Source organism: Myiozetetes cayanensis, unplaced genomic scaffold (assembly GCF_022539395.1).
Source record: "Myiozetetes cayanensis isolate MyiCay16 unplaced genomic scaffold, myiCay2020 scf5-8, whole genome shotgun sequence".
In the NCBI taxonomy this organism is placed as follows: domain Eukaryota; kingdom Metazoa; phylum Chordata; class Aves; order Passeriformes; family Tyrannidae; genus Myiozetetes; species Myiozetetes cayanensis.
The window spans coordinates 78,102,419-78,123,571 of record NW_026087742.1 but is presented as its reverse complement, the minus strand read 5'-3'; the positions used below and the strand labels follow the sequence as shown (position 1 = coordinate 78,123,571).

At 39.8% G+C, this 21,153-nt stretch overlaps 1 protein-coding gene across 2 annotated transcripts in view; it reads left to right on the top strand.

Moving 5' to 3' along the window:
- The first annotated feature begins 949 nt into the window (after window positions 1–949).
- TMTC4 (transmembrane O-mannosyltransferase targeting cadherins 4) overlaps window positions 950–21,153 on the top strand; it is a 56,722-nt gene continuing 36,518 nt past the window's right edge. For both annotated transcript variants that reach the window (XR_007630875.1, XM_050332059.1), the window contains exons 1-5: window positions 950–1,061; window positions 3,272–3,487; window positions 8,107–8,222; window positions 10,246–10,462; window positions 14,507–14,594. Coding sequence is in view for 1 of the 2 variants with exons in the window: in XM_050332059.1 (XP_050188016.1) it covers window positions 3,326–3,487; window positions 8,107–8,222; window positions 10,246–10,462; window positions 14,507–14,594 (583 nt within the window). In the remaining variant the exon portion in view is untranslated. The remainder of the gene's footprint in view (window positions 1,062–3,271; window positions 3,488–8,106; window positions 8,223–10,245; window positions 10,463–14,506; window positions 14,595–21,153) is intronic.

Genomic DNA, 21,153 nt, shown 5'->3' with positions numbered 1-21,153 from the left:
TACTTCCACTGGAGAGTTAGAGCCTCAAAGGAACCATGAAATAACTGTTAATTTGACACTTGATAATGCAAACATCTTAAAAATCCCACTACAAATTGTATGTCAGTGCCTGGCACACAGCCAGGATTTCTCACCCAGTTTCAGCATATAAAGATTTTAATGTGGGTTTGGTTGTTTTTTTTTTTCCAGGGGAGCTGCTGTAGAACATTTGGTGTTACCAGTTCAGTGTTTAACCACACTTTCTTTTACAATGGAAATCGCGGTGATGAAACGTACGAATTATGTACACCTGATAAAGCCTTTTTGTTGCCTCCTTACAGTACCCGTCCTGCAGGGAGCACCTGCAACAACACTCGGCAGCAGCAGCGTGGCCTCTTAAAGCAGACAGGCTGGAACGCTTTGCTAACGCGCCCAGCTCACCCAAGTATCCCCTCTGGGCTGCGAGACCCCGACACGACACCACCACCACCGCCGCCACCACCATCCTCCCCCCGCCCCGCTCCGCTGGCTCTGTAGCTGCTTTTCGGGGGCATTCTCGCTCCTCGCACGCAAGCCGCAGCAGGAACCTCTCCTTCGAGGGAGGAGTGGGGGACTCGGGGCACGGAAACACGCGGTCCCGCTCCCCCCGCGCTGGGCAGCCCCCGCACACCCCGCTTCACCCGGGCCGCCCCTCCGCCCCGCGGCCAGCCAGGTGCGGGGACAGTGACCTGTCGGCAGACCGACTAAGTGAGCGGGCGGGCGGGCACGCCCATGAACACGGCGCCGGTGGCGCGGGAAGCAGACCTGGCCCCCGCCTTTGTGCGGGGCGCGGAGTTTGAGAGGGCGGGGGAACAACAACCCACACGGGCCCCGCCGCCGCCGTGAGTGATGCCGCTGCTCCGGCCCCGCCCCGGCCCCGCCCACCGCGCGTCACTGCGGCCGCAGCCAATGGGCGGCGGGGATGTTTCCCGGGGGCGTGGCCGCCGCGGCCCCTCCCCCGCGGGCCGCTCCGCTGGCGGCTCGCCGGGCGCGAGAGTTTGGCCGGCGGGTGGGGATGCGGCGCGGGATCCGTGTCCTCGCAGGTAACGCGGCCCGGGGCAAGGCGGGTCTCGCCCGTGCCCCGCTCTGTGGCGGAACCGGACGGGGGGTGCTGAGGGACGGCCGGGACAGGCCACCCCCCACGGCGGAGCCGCCGCCACCAGGACAAAAGGGGAGCGGCGGGCGGGGCAGGGCCCCCGCCGAACTCCCGGCGCAGCCTCGCACCTTGCCCCGCGCCCGCCGCTGCCTTCCCGGGCCGGCTCCTTCCCCGGGACCGCCCGCCGGGCGCCCGGGACGCCCCCCAAGTTTGCGGGGCTCCGTGCGCGGCCAGGGCGACCCTCGGTGCGAGCCCTCCCGCGGCGTCCGCGCTCTCGGTGGGACGCGCCGTGCCCGCCCTGCCGCGGGTCCCTGCGGCGCGGGGCCGGTGCTCTCCGGGTCGGCTCGGGCTCGCCTTTCCCTGGAGAGGGCGGCGGGGAGGTGCCCTGCCTCCCTCCGTCCTTGCCGCCGCCGGGCAGTGGCGTGTGCGCCGGTGGCGTGGAGGTGGCGGTCCCTCTGTCCCTCGGCGGTGCCCGTGCGGTCACCGCGTTGCCCTGAGAAGGGACCCCGCCACGGCCGGGCCTCCCGGACCGCGGGGAAGAGGGCTGGCAGCAGCTGCGCGCCGGATAAATGGAGCAAGCGTAATTGGAGAAACTTTCAGGGCGAAATGAATTTTGAGTAGATTAAGTATTTTAATTGTGTGGTGGGCACTGACGCTGTATCCGTGCTGTTGGTAGCAATGCGGTGCACTTCCCTCAGTTAACAGCCACGCTTTCCGTCTTTGTTTCCGTCAAACTAAGAGCGCAAGGGTGAACTACTTTGAGGAAAGGTTTTGCTCTTAAAGCAGCTGCTTTGCTCAGCCAGGGAGCTCCAGCCTCTCAGGTTGCACAGCTCCAGGTTACTGACTTTATCTGAATTTGGGAGCACCGCTATATGGTCCCTAAAGCGAGGAGGGGCACTGATGTGACAGGGAGTACCGTCTGTCCCTGTGCATGTGTGTGCGCAGGAATTGGAAAAACGCGGAGACTGGAATTTAGTGTTGCAAAAAGAGAAAGCTACAGAGCAATTGCCATAACAGCTTTAATCGTCAAGCCCGTTCCGGAAGCCAAATGACTGGAGCTTTTTTCCAAGATTGTATAAAGACATTAAATACACAATATTTTCAGGGGTGCAACGCTTGATTTAAAAAGCAAATAAAAAGAAGAAACTGCAAATAGGCTAGTATATGTGCTTGTCATTCTTTGGGCTTACAAATAAAAATTTCATATTCTGCCCTGTTTTTACTGCAGTTTTCCATTCATATCCTCCTCCCCTTGCCATTTATACCAGCACTTGATAATAGGACCAATCCCAGTTGAGTTGGAGCACCAGAGAAGCAGAGGCAGAATAGCAGTCAAGGCGGAAGGCTGGCTTTGGAGCACTGAAAGAGATCCTTCTAAGTAAAGGTGGTTCATGGGTGTAAACCTCCAGCCTTAGTACTTCCACACTGATGGATTGCTCATCGAGGTTGGGATTGCAGGGTCTTTTTTATCTACCTCAACAACCTCATGAGCCCATGGATACAGCTGTGGAATTTAGCCTGTACTTGAGGTGTGCAGAGTGATCTAGTGAACACTAGTCCAGTCTTAATTCTACGGGTCTTGTCTCATTGTTTGAATTGTTGAGATTTAGGCCTAGTCCATTAACTGCTATCTCCATATATCCGTCTATCTGTGATGTTTGTATGAATTCCTTGCATGGGGGAACGTTTGAGACTATGTGCTTTAGTTTGATTAACAGAAGATAGTTGAACTCTTTTGGCAATTGATGGTTTCCTTTTCATTCGTGGAAGGAAATTATAATGCTTATCATTCTCTACAGAACTTTATAAATGCTCCACAGTCTCTGTGATACCTCTGTTTGTATTACTTGAACAGTAAGGAACAGAAAAACCAGTAGTTTGCTCTAGGTTTTAGAATTCTCCTGTGCCAAAGCTTTAACTTAGAATCTAAAAATTTCTCTGTGCTCCAGCCATGAGAAACTCTGCCTTTACTTCCCTGTTTGAAGTACAAAATTATGTTTCGGTATGTTCCAGTAATTGTGAAACGCACTGAGAGAAAAATGTAAGATTGTATGGAATTTCATACAACTTTCTTGTCTCCCAACCCAACTCTCTGTTTTTAAATTCTTTTTTAGTGAAATGCGACTATAACCATGCATTTGTATTTATGTATTTCAGATTTTCAACTAACATAATGCTGAAGCTCTCAGCTTGGAACAAGCATTTCACAGAATGGCACAAACAGAACCTAATCTGGACCATGACGTATCATGGTTCCTCCTTCCACCGTACTGGGCTAAAATGGTTGTGGCTTTAATTTCCTTCCTCTGCTTTGCTAACAGCTATGATGGAGATTTTGTCTTTGATGATTCTGAAGCCATCATCAATAATAAGGTTTGTCTCTCTTCTTTACCTCACGCCTTTTGGCATAAATGGTCATAGGAAAAAAATAAGGCAACTGTTGATCCAAGTAGACCCAAAGTTTCAGCCTAGCAAAGAGATTCCTCTTTTTTTTTAACTTCATCTTTCCATTTTGTTTTATTGAGTGTTGTTTTAAGTAAGCCTTATTTAAGGCTGACAAACAAGCTGTGCAGCAGTGCTCTACCAAAAACCTAGAAGCCTAAATATGCTTAACGAAGTCTTACTCCTAAAGCTATTTCGATAACATGACTTGGGTTCTAATATAGAAACAAATTAAACAGCTTCTTTTCCCCTTCCCCTCCCTCCCACCTCAGAATGCATCCCCTTTCACTCTTTTGCAGGTAAGATGCTCTGCTTAATGAGTGTTGATATCTGGTCAGGGGGAAGGGAGCTCTTTTGCCATTCCAAATGGACTTTACCTGCTTATCAAATAAAGCATTACCTAGGGTTGCAGCAACTTTGGATGTGATGTTTATTAAGGCTTATTCACAGGGTACCTGCACATCAAGACTGCCTATAGGTCTAATTTTATGCTCATTTCTAAGTCAGTGAGAGTGTGCAGCAGACTTTTTTGATACCCACTGATGTTAATAGGAGATTTTTTTCGGTGTCTCCTCAGGGTCACAAATGAATAAGCCAAGTGAAACAAACTTACTCTGTTTGCAAGACACATAATGCATCCCTACACCTATTGTAGGGTGCAGGGAGTCTCCAGCTGTGGTTTATACCACAAAAATGTTACATGCAGCAAAGTTTCCTTTTCCTATACTTCTTCCCCACTTAAAGTTCCTGTGACAACAGTATTTTTTTTTTTTTAAGTAGAAACAGAGTATTCTATTGCTCTGTTTTAAAACTGATCATACATGCAATGAACAGTTCTTGAAATGCTTAGACATTAACATGTGACTCAAATAAACCTCTAGCTGGGATTCTTTTGACTTTGAGGAGTTGAGTGTCTTCAATTGTTGAGACACTTCATAGGATCACATGTAGGGTTGAGTGAGCCTATGCCCATGGATGGGTCTTGGTGTTCCAGCTTTTATGCTATTCTGGAAGGTACTTGTTAAATGTTTAGAGAGAGAAGCACAGCGTAAAATAATCACGTTTATCTGCTGGTTTTGTTTTCCTGAAGCCATGGGGTTACAAGGAGGATAATCTGGAGGGTCATACCACTAGAAGAACACAATTCACTTTTTTTTTTTTTTGCCTTGCACACGATTTAGAGGTAACTTGTCATAATGTGTCTTTTAGAATCCTGCAAAATTACTGTTTCCTTAGACAAATTTCTATTGTGCATGTGTAAGTCATCATACCTTCAGTTGTAAATGTATGGGGGGATAATACATCTGCCAGCTTGGAAATAAATCTCAAAGCTTTCAAGAGAATACTGTAGACAAATTAAGAACTTGTAATGTTGTTGTTTGGTTGGTGTTTTTAGAGAAGCATTGTGTTGTAGATTACACAGCTCCAGGCAATGTTTCATTCTGCAAAGTTTTGTTTGGAACCTGTTTATAATATTTCCTGAAAGAACGAACAAAAGACTGATGTTGAAACAAGACAGGTTGTTTTGTTAATGTCCAATTTCCACACTTGTCATCTCTTCCCATTTCCTTCAGTCTTTACTTTGAAAATGTTTCAGTTTATCTATGCAACACAAGAACCTGCACCAAGATTCTAGCTGTTGGCAATGCTGAGAAATTCAACCAACTGCTTAAATAAATTAATTTATACCTAGTCTGTATTTCTGAAAAACTATGAGACTGCTTCTATTTTTCACTTCAAATCCTCTATTATTCCCTATATTAAATAAGGATTTTTTGACAATATCATTTTAGATAGGGGTCATATGAATATATGGAAATACAAAATCCACAAAAAAAAATGCAGAGACAATGAGTTTACCAGTTTAATGGGGAGGGAGAGCATCTAGCAGTGGCACAGTTTATTAAGCAAAGCATAGCATATTTTATTCCTATTCAATAGGAGAGACGGCAGTTGAAGTAATTTTGTAGATTTACTGAGCATTACTCACTGGTATTTTCTTGGCTACCACACAGTATTTACTACCTGCCATCACCCTAATCTTTCAATATATTTTTTTTTTTTTAGTGAAAGATACACCGTTAGTTGACCCTATGGCTATCCTATCATGGAACATTCTGTTACTAGATTTTATTGGAGTTCAAGACTGTTTTCGAGATGCTTTCTTGTCATTTTAAGCAGCATTTTAACTGGTACATGACAGTGACTTTTGTCTTTATTTATTTACTAGCTTGGCAAGACAAACAGTTGGATTAGGCAGAGCTTCAGACACATGTATATGTCATTCCATAAGCCTCTGTATAGAAAAACTGACCTTTCTTCAAGTCTTGAACTCCGGTGTCTGTAAGCTGCTGCTAATCAAATATTTAGAGATCCTTTGATATCTACTTTTGGTTCTTAAAGAGGAAATCATATGTAGCTTTTAAACAGCTGTGTCTCTTAGAGCAAATTGTTCCTGTTTTAGGGTAAGTTCACTGAGTAGGAAAATTAATGTAAGGAACTTTCTCACAGAACTTGGATACAAGAGCAAGATATGCAACTGAAGATTTTTGGGTCGTGTATAAGTGTAATCTAATCACTAAGTAATTCCACGCATTCAGCTTTTCCTGCATTCTTCCGACAGAAGACAAAAGATGACTGATTATAGCGGAAAGGGAAATCAAGCCTTGTACATCTCAAATATATTTCCCATCTCAAGTTATTGAAGACCATCTGCGACATAAAGACATACTTTTAAAATTTTAATAGTGAAAAAGAAAACTCTCTCTGTTATAGTCCCTTTCTTTGGCAAATGTACATAAGGAGCAATGCTGCTGGTTGGAAAAAGAGTCTTTAGGGCCACACCACCCTCTGACAACTGTCCCCTGCAGACTGCAAAGACTTGAATAGAAGTTGGTGTACATCCCTGTCCCAACCTGCCCCTGGAAAAGCAGGCTGTATTGATTCAGTGAGCTGCTGGTTGAGTGTGGTCCTGCTCTGAGAGTCAAATTATGACCTTTAGGGTTTGTGCATACCAATGAGGAATGGAACAGGAATTTAGGTGCCTAAGGCTAAAATTGCAGTTCCAGGAGAAGAAATTTTTTGCTATTTCTTGGCAGTAGAAACATCAGTGAGAGAGTGAAGAAACTTTTCACCTTGATAATTCTTAAACCCAAATAGGATTCCCCTGTACTTCTTAAGAATTTCCCTGAGAGTGCCTTAATTCACAGCTGCAGTATAGGACTTTTCAGACTGCAGTTTTATCCCTGTTCTCTTTTCTGAGTATTGATTAGTAACCTGTTAGAGAATGCTTCAGTTCATTTGACAGTGTGCTAGGAATTTTAGCTTACTTCCCCTTCCTACTTCTTTTTTAATCAGTTATATAATACTGGCTAAATTTGATCAAGTGATAAAAATCTTACTGGATTTTTTTATTTTATTTTATTTTTGGATGGATGAAAATCAGAATATGTTAAGAGAGAAGCAACAAAAAATATGTTATTTTAGGTTCAGTTTAGCAGCAGCCAGTCATTAGGGTCCAGAAATTTTGCTGTAATTTGAGCAGAAGGTGGGGGTAGAGTAACTTGTTGGCTGCAGGCGTAATACTAACTAGTAAAATTTTGGTTTTAGGTTCTATGTCAAGTGTTTTTAAGCTGCACGTTTTCTATAGCATAAATTGATAGTTAATTGTGCCAGGGAAGAGGTGAAAAGGGGCAAGTATTATGTTAGAGCATCCCAGCTTGTCCTTATAGAAAACTGAGGCAGGTGCTACCAAGATCCTTGTTTTTCCTCTCCAAATGGAATGCTTTCCATTCAACAGCCTACATTTTTTTGATCTTTTCATTATCAGCATGGCTTGGAGATAAAGGAAAGAGTAGACTTTTCCTTTGCAGTGTTTTTTTAATGTCCCCTATTGTCGTGGTTTTGCCCCCACGACACCTATTGTACCCCAAAATAAAATAATTCATTACTCTTCTGTCTTTCACTTTTAATCTTTTAGAGCAGTGTATAAAGATGTTGATTCTTGATTTCATGTATTAAGAAATAATTTTTAAAAAGCTATTTGAATAGTGTCCTGTGTGAAGTAAGGCTTCAAAAAGAGCTAATTGTTGTTTTCTGTCTTTGGTATCCTTGCTTTCATGCTTTCATTAGTAGTTGTGCTACTAACACTGGTAAAACAATAACTATTCGAAGCAGTTTGTAGTTGACCTGCTTTGCAAGATAACCTAGACCTAAAATCAAAGGCTTTTTACAAAATTATAAGGTTTATGTGTTTCATATCTCAGCTATTGACCAGAGTATAAACCGATGTGAATATGCATAGCTCTAAATTTCATGTAGTTATGCCTGCTTACAGAATTCAAGATCAGGGCCTTTATGATGTCAGGCATTCAAGATGTGACCTTCACTGCAAACTTGAGTGCCTTGTCAAATGTCAGTAGTGAGCCAACAAAAGTCCTGCTATGTCCATGTTAGTGTGAGTTTGTATTATTAGAACTTGTTGGTATTTTAGCTGCTTTGAACAAAGGAGAAATGTTAAGAATCTACTAATTTATTATGTTTCCTTTCAGGACCTCAGGGCAGAAACCCCACTTGGTGACCTGTGGTATCATGACTTTTGGGGTAGCAAACTCAGCAGCAATACCAGTCATAAGTCATATCGACCACTAACTGTCCTAACTTTCAGGTGAGACTTGTCTTTTTGCTTGAGGTCTGAATATTTTTGTAGCATATGTTGGCTCAATTGATTTTAGGGAGGAGGCAACAGAAAAGGAGAGAAACAAAGTATCTGGAGGTAGTTGGATACCTTCCCTAAATATGATTTTCCTGTTCACTACCTTAATCTCAAATTGAGTTTTAGTTTTCCATGTGGTCCCTTCCCAAAGTATACATTATTTTGACATTCTGTATTTCTATGTACTTTCCAGAGATTTCATCTTATGCTCTTATATAGCTGGTACTAGGGGCAGTATGGTTTAGTATGTAGGTCACATCATCAAAGAACTATGTTCCCTTCACTTAGCCATGCTCCCACTTATACTGCTATTGTAGTTGCTGTTCTCTACTTTCCTGCTATCTGTCAAATGGTTTATTTTATAAATAGCATCAATGTACTGTGGCCTTTTGCCACCATGTCACTGAATAGTCTTCCCACCTCTTTCCCCTGATATTCTAACTTAAGTGAGCGTTTGTGTCTGAGAATCATAGCCAGTGAGATGTCTGCCTGTAAATATGTCTTGCTGGTGTTCTCAAATAACTAAAGGTTTAAGAGGATTACTTCTGTAGATGCTTAGCTCATGGTTTTTGCACAAAGATTGGAGCAAGCAGTAGAAGTTTGTCACAGTAATGCAGAGAATCTTTGAAGACTCAGTCTTAAGCTTCTTATTTTCCCCATGTGACTCAATATTGTTGATGGGGACCTGGAGCTCGTTCTGCAGTTGTGTCCATTCTAAGCCAGGGACTAAGTAAGTGCAGAAGAAGTAGTCCCACTCTTACTCCTCATATTCAAGCAAAAACTTTGATTCTTGGTGCAGTGTCAGTGTTTTAAGTACCTAGCACTGTGGATTTTGCTGTCTGATGGACTTCCTTCACATTTTCATCACAAAAAATATGCAACTGAATAGAAAGTGTCAGAGTCCTGAACCTATTAAAGCTTTCAGTGCACTACACATTACATGCTTTTCTTTTTTTCAAGGTCTCTGTAGTATATTCCATCTCTAGTATCATCCTGGTTAGTTTAAAGAGTGAACTGGGATACAACCATTACTATGTCTGAAAATGTAGATGAGCCTGTGGAGATGATCCACAAAATGCTATTTTCATAAGTAAACAACTTGTTTCCTTGATTTCCCTACGCTCCAACTTTTATGTGTGTCATGTTTATAATAGATTAGGGGGTGTTGATAGATTTCACTCATGCCAGATGCAGATTGACCAAATGAACTGTATAAAATTCCCTATTCAAACTAAGTTTCTGTATATCTCACCTGATGATAAAAGTATATGGATAATAACAAGATGTTTCCACCTTTTCTTCTCGCTTCCCAGTTTACTGCAGAGTTCCTATCTTGCGTAGGGTTTTAGGCTGAATTTTCACTTGCACTTTCTGCTGATTCTAATAATTGTATGAAATGTCTTTCTAACCAGTATCATAAATTAGTTACTAAGATAAGCTAACTGACTACTTTCAGGATGGAAACTGATTGTACCCAGGCAATTTCCACATTGTCAGTCCAAATGCTAGGACCTTTTCAATTAGAATGTCAGTGGAAATCAGTCTCTCTGCATATTAGTTTCCTCACTGTGGGGATTGAATTAAAATAATTTTATCAAGTTGGTTTTGGACATGGCTGCTCTTAAGCCCGGGGTATTCCCCCAGTAGTCTTTATGCACAAGACTTTCCTGCATTGCAACTCTGAAGTTATGTTGTCAACCAAAAGCCAGTTCTAAGTATGATTAACTTAATAGCATTAACTAGAGAGGATAGATACTGTGCTGAATATGATATTCCATATGAATACCGTGAAGTAAAGATTGGGACATTGTTTCTAGCTGATTTTGGTGGTGAAATGGTGAACCATGTGTCCTGAGACATGTCAGCTTGTTTTGTGTCTGCATGTGGTCTTGCTATAGAGTTGTTTAGCTTTTCTATTTGCATATTTGTAAACATTGTTGTAATTCCTGACCTTAATATTTTTGTATCTATGTAGAATTAATTACCTTCTTGCTGGAGGCTTCTACCCAGTTGGTTTCCATGTCATCAATATAATACTGCATTGTACTATCTCAGTGTTGATGATTGATGTGTTCTCAATATTATTGGGTGGACTGCAATTCAGTAATAAAGGAAGACGGCTAAACCTGGCTCCAAAGTCCTCTCTTCTAGCTGCCTTGCTCTTTGCTGTACATCCAGTGCACACTGAATGTGTAAGTACTGAATAATTATCTGCAATGATTTTTATCTTTACAGTTCTTGACCATCTTGACTAATTAATTCTGTCATAGCCTTATACTCTACACATTGCTTTTATATATTCTTAACACTTCTCTTGGCAAATGTCGTAATAGAACAATCAAATATTATGATTAGTACGTCCAAAGGCTTGTAATTCCACTGGGCTAGGCCTTATTAAGGAAGATAAATTAAATCATTTAAGTACAATAACTAAAGTATAGCACTAAACTACAGAGTTTCCCTAACTGCTGTATTTCCGTAATTACTTTTCATTTCCATTTGCTTTGATAAACAAAATAAGGAAGTAGAATGTCGGAGGAGGGTCATTATATGAACTTTATATGTGACTATTGGAATAATGCACCCAGTTTCGCATTCATGCTGCAAGGTCAACACTGGGAAAAATGGAGAGGGCTCAGAATCAAAAATGATTAAAGGACTGGAAATCATCCTGTGCCATGAGCGATCAGACTCCATGGGTTTATATTTTTAATATGAAGAAGAAGATGTAAGGATTTTTTTTTTAATCACAGTCTGTAATTATGTAGATGGGGAACATGAATTTGATAGTAATGGGCCTTTTAATATTGCAGCCAAAAGCGTAACAGTGGCTGGAAGTTGAAGCTGTAAAGATGCAGAATAGAAACATGGTACATGTGTAGCAGCTAATCAAAATACCTGACCAAAGCTCAAGTCCTTGTGTGAAAATTATAGTGAAAAGAAGATGGTGTTCTTAAAAAGCTCTTTTGTACTAAAAGCTAAGAAGATCTTACAGCCTTATACCAGTGAGCTTGCTGGATGTGGTCACTGATTTCTTGATCTTTTAGTAATTAATAAATGAAACCTAAAATTAGCCCAATATGGGATTTTTTCTTTTTTTGTTAGCATTTGAATGGTCTGAGCAACAGCAAAAGTACTAGCTTTAATTTTGATTTTGTCCTAGCAATGAACACTGAATCCTTATTGCACCTTATTCTGCATATGTGGCATTGATTTTTCATTTATTCACAACATGCCTTAGTTTTGGCATCTTGCATTTGCTTTGCACAATTGACAGGGAAAAGGTTATTGAAAGCTATTCCTCTCAGCTCACTGGAGACCTTGCATGTATTGGAAACCTAGAAATGGTGCAAAGTTATGTCTTAGTAATTTGGCACCATTTTTGGCAGTGTGGCTAAAACATCCTGCCAGTCATTTTCTGGTGTTTGCTCACACAGTAACTTCTTTGTGAGAGTGCATTGTGCTAGTGTCAGAAGGGCCCCTTGTATTTGTTCTCCAAAACCAGTTTTAGATGTCAGAGTAAAGTAAAACAAGCCTTCAGTGCTTCTGATGTTCTGATATGTAAAGAGAAATGTTACTTGAGTCTTAACTTTGTAATAGACCTACTGTTGACTCCTTTATCAGTATCCATAGTTTTATTCTTCATTCCATTTGGCTCTAAAAATATGTCTAAATCAGCATGCAAATATTAATGGACCCTTTGTCGTGTCAAATAAATGATGCAGTCTGCTTGCATATTTGAAGTTTGAAGACTTTCATATGCTTTGGGCAAACATTTGAAGGGGAGGGGGAAAAGTATCATGCTTATATATCATGTCTGTTCTAAGATCCTGGATGTCTGTTCTAAGATCCTGGATGAACAAAAGCCTCTCATCATTTACATGGTGAATAATAAATCTTGCTGCACTGAAGCAGTCATTATTATACTGCTACAGTTCTAGCATGAGTGTGTGTCTGGCAGCATCTCTTAAAAAGTATTCCTCATGATTTTAAATCTGTGAGTTTTAGGTATCACGACATCCCGGTTTTGAAATGAGATGACATATTTTGACATAAAATTGTGAAGAATCTGTCTATTTGCTGCTTTGGGTTTTGCTATATACAGCAAAACAAACTGTCATGTAAAACAGATCTTGAAAGGTGTAATGTTTTCAGTACCTATGTAAGGAAAACACTGTCATTTTTCTACCTGCATGTAAACAGTCTTGTGCTGTAGTTCTTTGTTCTAAAAAAGGCTTATTCTTTGTAACACTTCAGTAATGAAATACTAAATGAATCACTGGCATAGGAATATATCTGATACTAATTTAAAATTTGCCTTGTTACCAGAGTCTATATGCCTGATCTTGCAAACATTATACTGTTGGAGTCATTTGAGGCCGTGTGTGTTATTAGCCCCTTAATCTCTTTTTTGTAACAAGTGGACATTTATTTTCGAAACTCTGGCAGTTCACCTTTACTTTTATCTCATTAGCGAGATTGGCTCCTGAAAAAGAGTGACACTTCATTATTTTCACCTTTCAAATCACTCCACAGCTATTGAATTAATTCTTGTAATTCCTCTTTATGACTGAAAAAGAAGCAGAGAAGTTAGGTGCGTGGCTTTAGATAAATCAAGAAGTTTTCCTGAACAGAATTTAGAAATCCAACAATTTCTTCTTTTACGGTGCTCAAGTGAAGGTGAGGGTGAAGTGGGAGAGTCTCTCTTCAGTGGAATTAATCATATTCTCATGCCTCTACACTTCACTTTCTCTCTCTAATGTTATTTAGAAATAGTTGCCACATGATTAGACTGACATAAAAATGCCCTTTTCCTAAAAGAGGATTAACAGGTGCCTTTAAACAAAACAAAGACACAATTGATCTTTTTACTTTCCTGTTTCTGTATCACACACAAAATGGCACAACTGGTGTACTATACAAGAACTGAAGTTACTGCGTTTGCCCCTGAAACATAATCTCAATAAGTGAATTTAAAAAAAAACCTGTAGCTGTCTTGCTCTGCTTCAGAAAGGCCTCTTTGTACATCTCCTAAAAACATGGAACCCAGCACTTCAGGAAGCAGAGCTAGACTGAAAAGTAAAGGGTGTTTCCACAATCCTTGCTGTGTATGTTCTAGTGAGGTTCCAGCGTCAGGGCTTATACAGTCTCCTGCCAGTCCCATGTCATGATTTCCACAAAAAAAATTTGTGGTGTATCCTGACACTTGGATAATTGAAAACTGAAGATCCAAAAATACGACTTGCTGTATCTCAGCAAGTTATTATAAACACATTTTATGGGCTTGCTGGTAGTCCTGAGATTGCTCTTGATTTAAATATGTTGGTGCAGATCCGGAGTACAAAGGTCCCAGGAGGCGCTTGTCATTTTCTTTTACATTAGTACAGCTTCTGTTACAAGATGCATTTGGAGGTAGCTCTAATGCAAACAATTAATATAACACAAAAAACTGATAGAGGAGGAATTTTTTTTCCCCCTGAATCTGCAGGCTGGAAGCTATTTGTCCATTCTAAGTATTCAGACTGTAATTTGAAGGCTGGCTTGTCTTCTGAAAGTTAACAGTCTTGATCTGTGTTTCAGCAGAGCTGCCAATTTTGTTGAGGTTCAGGATGTTTGGCTTCAGAGCTATGTAATGGCTTGAAACTGAAAGAGAGTAGATTTAGATTAGATATTAAGAAGAAATTCTTTACTGTCAGGATGGTGAGGCACTGGAACAGGTTGCCTGGAGAAGCTGTGGATGCTCCATCCCTGAAAGTGTTCAAGGCCAGGCTGGATGGAACTCTGAGCAACCTGGTCTGGTGAGAAATGTTCCTGCCCATGGCAGGTGAGTTGGAACTACATGGTCTTTAAGGTCACTTCCAACCCAAATAATTTTATATTTTCATGTTTGCTAAGAGTTCTACTGAAATGCAGTCTGATCCAAAAAACAGATAGAGTTGTATAGAGTATAAATTTTATTCAGTAAAGTCCTTCTTCATTTCTTAAAACAGCAGTTTTTCATAAACTAAAACCAAATCATTTATATAGTTGATACTAAGAAATACCCAGTGAAAATTGGGATGCTTCTTAAAAAACTGGGTATCACTAATCCAGTAAACCAAGGTAAAAAAGAACAAACAGTGATACAGTGATATTCTTTCATATATTTCACTTTGTATTTGTGAGTGTACCTTTATGTCAGGTTGTCTAAGAATAAAAATCTGATAATTTGAAATTTCTTTCTTCTTTTTTTTAAGGTTGCTGGGATTGTTGGCAGAGCAGATCTACTGTGTGCCCTGTTCTTTTTGTTGTCATTCCTTGGCTACTGTAAAGCCTTTAGAGAAAGTAAGCATTCTGTTTGCCCCTTTAATTTTCTGTTTTGTACATTTTCAGCATTTGTACATTTCAGTGAAGAATAGCAAAACTAAAAATGTCAGACTGATTTGTTTAAATTGATTCATGTTTATACCCTCATAATATATATTTTTTAAAAACCTGCTTTAGCAGGTATTTATTGTTAGAAGTGCTGGAAAGGTTGCTGTCCCTAGTCTCTGTTAAACATTATGAATTTATTTTAAGAAAAGTCAACTTTATAATAGGCTTATTTGCTAAATGTTTTATTTTTTAGAAGTATAATGAAGTATTTTAATAAGTATTTTAGAAAGAAATTAAGCCTACCTATGCATATTCTGAAATATTTTACTACATTTCATCTCGTTATGTTGTGATGTCTTAAACGGGAACAAACTTTAGCAACCTTACCCGTATTTTAATGAATTGTAAAAAATTATTTGTATGAGTAAGCGTTCTAAGTTTCTGCAATATGCAAGTGCTGGCTTATAGTGCTGAATACAGTGTTACTCATAGAGTTTTTGTAAGACAGCTGTATTTAACATGAACAATTCCTTTTTAGATTTTTTTTCAAGTCAGCTTTTAGATCTCATGTACTATTTGATCTGAATGCAGGTTGGCAGTTCAAGTACAGTTGTGGAGAAATTGTTTTGGCGCACATGCAGGAATTCATGACTGTGAAAAACTATGCAGCACATGCAGTCTTGCTATCCGAATGTGCTCTACCACAGGAAATATGGGAATCATTTGGTGAACCCATAAGGAGCTGTGTTTTGAAGAGCTTGTATATCAGCTCAATAGGCAGGGCCTGAAATGATTAACCAGAGCTGTCAGTGTATTTCAGAAGTACCTGAGCTGACTTTATGGGATATGGCTTAACAACACAGTTGTGGCATCATAGAGACCTTGGTGTAGGCTGAGGGGAGTAAGTTAATGCACAGTGAGCTGTAAGATGCTGTGAATAGCTCCTGTTAATTCAGTTTAGATTGTTTGGAACTATTTTGCTTATTTCTACTGCTGATATAATAAGTTTAACCTAATCTTTGCCACTTCAAATGAAACCTATGATGATTGCTGTTCACTTCTGATATATTTTTCTTCCCTTTGAGTAGGTTTCATTTCTTTCAACTGAACTAATAATTTCTTGATGAAAATTGGCCTCGGCTTCTTGCTTGGTCGTTTTTTCTTTTCTCACCTATTTTCCTGGATATGATTGTACTTATGATGTTGCTTTTATTAGCGGAAGAGTAAATTAGACAGATGAAAATAATGGCTATGGGCTTTCCAGTGTGTTGGTACGGGTAGGCCTGTAAGGCAGGGGTAATAATCTTTACTTGAAGAACTCAAGAGCCAAATTCTTAAAATGACGATTGGAGACTATTATGTTGGACTCTAATTATTTTGTTATGGAGGACATCTCGGGAATGATTAAGAATGCAATGTGTACTCTGGTTAAGGTGCTTGTACAGCTTGTGAAGGCCAGTTTGATAGCTGTTAGAAGTCAGTGTCATTTTAATAGTATCCCTGGACTGGAAATACATGTCATGGATACAGAAGAAGGAAACTGTTGTAAGACAAGATACTAAGCAGCACTTACTCTTTTTTGTTGGACATTACATCATAATAGGGCAGGAGCTATGTCTCTTAGCCAATTTGCCAAGGAAAGCTACAGTCTGTCAGCATTGTCTTTCAAATCAGTTTTCAATGTCTACTGTCACCTTCACTGCCTGCTTTTCCCTCAGCAACTTCTTAAGGAAATTTAGACTTTGTATGCAAGAATTTCTATCCAAGTTACATACTCGAGTCTCTCTTTCTTTACCCTTCACTGCTGCAAAGGCACACCACTGACTCATCTTCAGCTTATCAGCCAGGAACTCCATACCCATTTCTGCAGAGTTGCTGCCTAGACAGTCCCACAGCCTTGGTTGTTGCATGGTGCTGTGTTTGTTTTTCATGAAGTCCATTCCTCCAGCTTACCTTGGTCCCCCCAAAAGAGCAGTCCTGTTCATCACTGTATTCATGTCTCCTCTAGCTGAACTCCACCAATAACCACAACCAGTTTTACTTTCTGCCCTGGCAATAACTTTTTTTACCCTTGATGCCTGCATTTTGGTGGTATGAATTTCCTTTCATGAACAGTTCTTTTAGCCATTCTTAAAGAATAGAATAAATAAGGAGTAAGGAACTTTTTATCTGAGTTTAGCTGAGTTTGGTTCTGCATAAATTGAGGGAGTCAATGACAGTAAGAACTCTTAATCCCAAATGTAAGTTGGTCTCAGTCTGAATATAGGTAAAGAACATGCATTTTAAAAAATATGCACATATAAAGAACAGACTTAGCCAGTATCTCGTAAGCTGCAAAGAGGAAATACCTTTTCTGCTCTCAGAATGTTTTCCTTCTGACGTCAAATCCACAAGATCCAGAATGTCTTTGATACCACCTGTGCATACTGGTAGTTCTAGTTCAAGTTAAAAGTTAATATTGCATCACGTTCTATGTCAGACCAAAATGGTAATTTATCTTTGTGGAATAGTCTTTGTTAGTGAGAAAGAGGGGGAGAAAACAACCAAAAACCCCTCTGTGCATTCCATTGCATCAGGCTTATGTTTCTAATCCAATAGAGCTGCTTTATGATGATCCTACCCAAAAGCAGATTGTACCAGTTTGTTCTGACATGCTGTTTCCTCTTGTTCTGCTAGGTTCTTTATATATTAAAGGCAAGCATGACCTTAAAGTGTAGGTCAGGTGTATGTGTCCTTGTTCCTGGATCTGGCTTTCACATGTGTATATATAATGCTTAGCTCACCAAATTTTTACAAGGAGTAGGAGAAGAGCTGTCAAAGGTTTTTGTTTTTGGGTTTTTTTTTTAATTGTTACTAATAGATGCATGGTAGTGTGAGTCTTTTGGAGCACTTAAAAGAAGGTACAACTCCTAAGACCTTAAGGATTTGTAGACTGCATTTGTATTGTCCTTTGAATACAGTTACTGAAACATGTTTTTATTGATGAACTGTAAGTGAGCATCAGTGTAAAACAAACACTGAAAAACCTGAGCTGATGCTACTAATATGGTTGAGTCCTCAGTGGCCATATACTGTTTTGTTACCAGCAGCATCCCAATGCTACTATCAGACAGATAAGATTATCTAAGTCTTTAATAAAGAATCTGACTATTCATGCAGCAAAGCAGTGTGAAAGTTGTGGATGGCTGAGTTCAAGAAATCTGTTTGTTTCACTATCAAAGATGTAGTTGATGAATTGCCATTCTTTAAAGAAAAGGAGTCTAAAGTCATGTGTGAGAGACTGGTTAGTGCTTGTTTTCACCTGGCAAAATGAATGTAAGGATTTTTAATTTTTTTTTGGGGGAAGTAAGAACTCATATCTGAGGAGGATTTGGGAGTACTATGGAGAAAGTATATATAATAGTGAAAACAGTCAGTGGATCAGAAAAATATCAGTGTCAGATTGGAGGACTTCCAAAGGAAAATAATGGGTTTTTTAAAGCTCAAGATATACTGCAGCTTGTCTGCCTGATTTATGTGTGGTTTCAGTAGATTTTTGGATAGACAGTTACTTTTACCCAGAATCTGTAGCATTTTTTTTTAGTGTAGGCATTTAACACTATGTGGGCTATAATTATGTCTTATTGAAGTTCTACAATTCTGTTGCTTTTTCCCAATATACAGTTTTTGAAGTTACCATCTTTGATAGGATAACATTTATAATTGCAAGGAACTAATCTGTTGTTCTCATTCTGTCCTGCTATTTTAAACACAACTGTGGGGACAAATCCACTGCATAGGCTTTGGAGACAGCAAGAGCTGACAACTGTTTAGGTATGTTCTGAAGGGAATTGTGGGTTATTAACTTTGCTGAATTTTAATGCAGCTTCTCTGGGAATTCATAAGGCAATTTAAAACTGCTGTAGTATTCATTTTGCCTTCCTTTGTCTTCAGCTTTGACAGTGATCCAGTTGCATGTATTTGCCATCTGCATTGGCGATCCCTGAGAAATGTAAAATGAGGAGTTCATGATTTGGTCCATGTGAATAATATTGGCCTGGATATTAAATAGGGGATCAACTCTTTGCTTATGCACTATGACATCTAAAAATGACTTTGTTCTGGTTGTGTATTTCTGTTTTCTTCTGTTCTGTGTAGTTGCCCATTAGTCATCTACTTGTTCATTACTAATTTAATAAAGCATGCAAAGTAGACTGTAGTGATGAGTTTTATGAATATTGGAGGGTTTTATTATTGAGGTTTTCCTGCAGATTGAAAATATTCAGGTCTCCTGTGTGAAAGAGATCATTGTTAAGATATGGGGAATTTGTTAGCTGTTTTGAAATTGGTTAAGAGAAATTTATTATTGTTAAACACATAGGCTCTGATTTTTCAAGTGTGTGCCCTACTGTTCATATTTGAACACTTTGGGAGCAAATAGTTGTAAGTGGAAAACCTAACAATTTTATAATTTTAGTGGGCTGAGGAAAAACAAGAACTTTTTAATATTAATGCTAACTTTTGCTTCTCCAAGATCATGTAATTCAGAGTATAGATGCTTCCTTCAGTGTAGCCTGTATGTAATGAATTTGAGATGGTTGGATATGTTTAGAAATGGCATTTGCTATTTTTATTTCATTATTAAGTGAAACACTGAGATGAGCTGAAATAGTATGTACACAAGGAGATTTCAAGTTTAATTTAATTCTAACAGTGGATTCTTATATGATCTTGTAAGAATAGGTAATTCTTCCCCTTTTGCTTAGCAATTCATGAGAAGGGAAATCTTAGACCTTGGCTAGTGGAATATATGAGTGTTTATGATCCTTTTCAGTTAAAAATTAAAACTTCCTGCAGGAGCTCAACATAACTTAGTTTGCTTCAACTTTCAACAGAGTAGGTGCTTTCACAGAATCAATTACTGTGTTTCACCTGAAGATGGTGACTTCTTAAACTCCTACAAGCTGTCACCTGGCTGAGCCCTAAGTTGCTCAATTACCTTTAAAGAAGGAGATGCTGAAGGCCTAAGTGTCTGAATTAGTAATAATTGTTTGGGATAGTGTTAGTTTGACTTTACAATAAGACTAAACTTGGTACTCTAAATGTAGCATCTTCTTCATGCCCTTCACTTCTAAGGAGCTTGTTTTCATTGACTGGTGGATTTAGGATGCTGGAAAATAAGGTCTCTTGAAATAGGATTAGCATTTAGGAAGACAGAGTTGAGGTGCATTATCAGTGTGTTGCTCGTAAATTTAGGATCAGTCAATTCTACACTATAAAACACTTTATGTATGGATCCTTGCTCTAGAAATGCTTATACATAAGTCTAGCAGTCTAAACTGAGGAGCACTTGTGGCTTGTTTATGGTTTGCATAGGTATTTTATTGAATCCCCTCACTTTTAGACTTAATGTACTCCTAAAGAGGGACCATCTGAGCAACTCTTTTTGGTTTTGAGTAGAAACACTATATTTTTCTAGCTTAAAAAAAATAAGCAAGATACTCTATTTCTTTGGCATGCTTACAGTTTTGTCCATCTGTTAGAGTGGCACAGTGCCCACTCACAATATGGTGTACCAGTTTCAACCAAGCACAGGTGCCAATGAAAGATCGTTTTCGTTTTCTGACACAGGATTTTTCTGGTGGGAAGCAATGCTCCGTTAGGGGAATATGCTTTGTTAGACTGATTACTTCTGTTGGCATGTGTGTATCTCATAGTAATAATTAGCACTTATGCAGTGCTTTACATTTTCAAATCACTGTTTTTAAAAAAAAAAAGAAGATTGAAGGCATTGCTGAATGACAGTCTTTTGTATCCATTTTACGGAGATTTCTGCAGTTAGGAGGAGGGCGGGGGGATGTGTGTTGTGTGTATTGACCCAGGAACAAGCACGAGATAAAATGTTTCTTAATTGAAATTCTTTCTCTTTGAAGTTTAATCACTGATGAATTATAATAAAATTACAGTTCTCTGTATGACTGTATTGACTTTTTTGAGGCTGCAAAAGAAAACAAAGAAATAGAGATTATGGTTTTCAGGACAAGACCTCAATTACAGAATCACAGAATGGCTGAGGTTGGAGGGGCCTTGAGGTCACCTGAGCTGACGTGCTCCTAGGGGTCACCTAGAGCCAGTTGTCCAGGACTGTCCAAAAGATGACTTTTGAATATCTCCACGGATGGAGGCTTCACTGCAGGATTTTGCAGTTCCCTTTATTGAACCTCCCATATGAGGCTCCTGCCAGCCAATTTCTCATGCCTGCCCAGGTCCCTCTGGATGGTAGCATGACCTTCTGGCATATCAGCCACTCCTCCCAGCTTGGTACCATGAACAAATGTGCTGAGGGTGCCCTCTGCCCCATCATACAGGTCATTAAGCAAGTTGTTGAACAGGACTGAACCCAGCATTGACCCCTGAGTACACTGGCCTCCAACTAGACTTTGTGCTACTGATCACCACCTTCTGGACCCAGCCATTAGGGTAGTTTTCAGTCCATCTCATTGTCTGCACATACAGGCTGTACTTCAACACCTTCTCCAAGAGGATGATA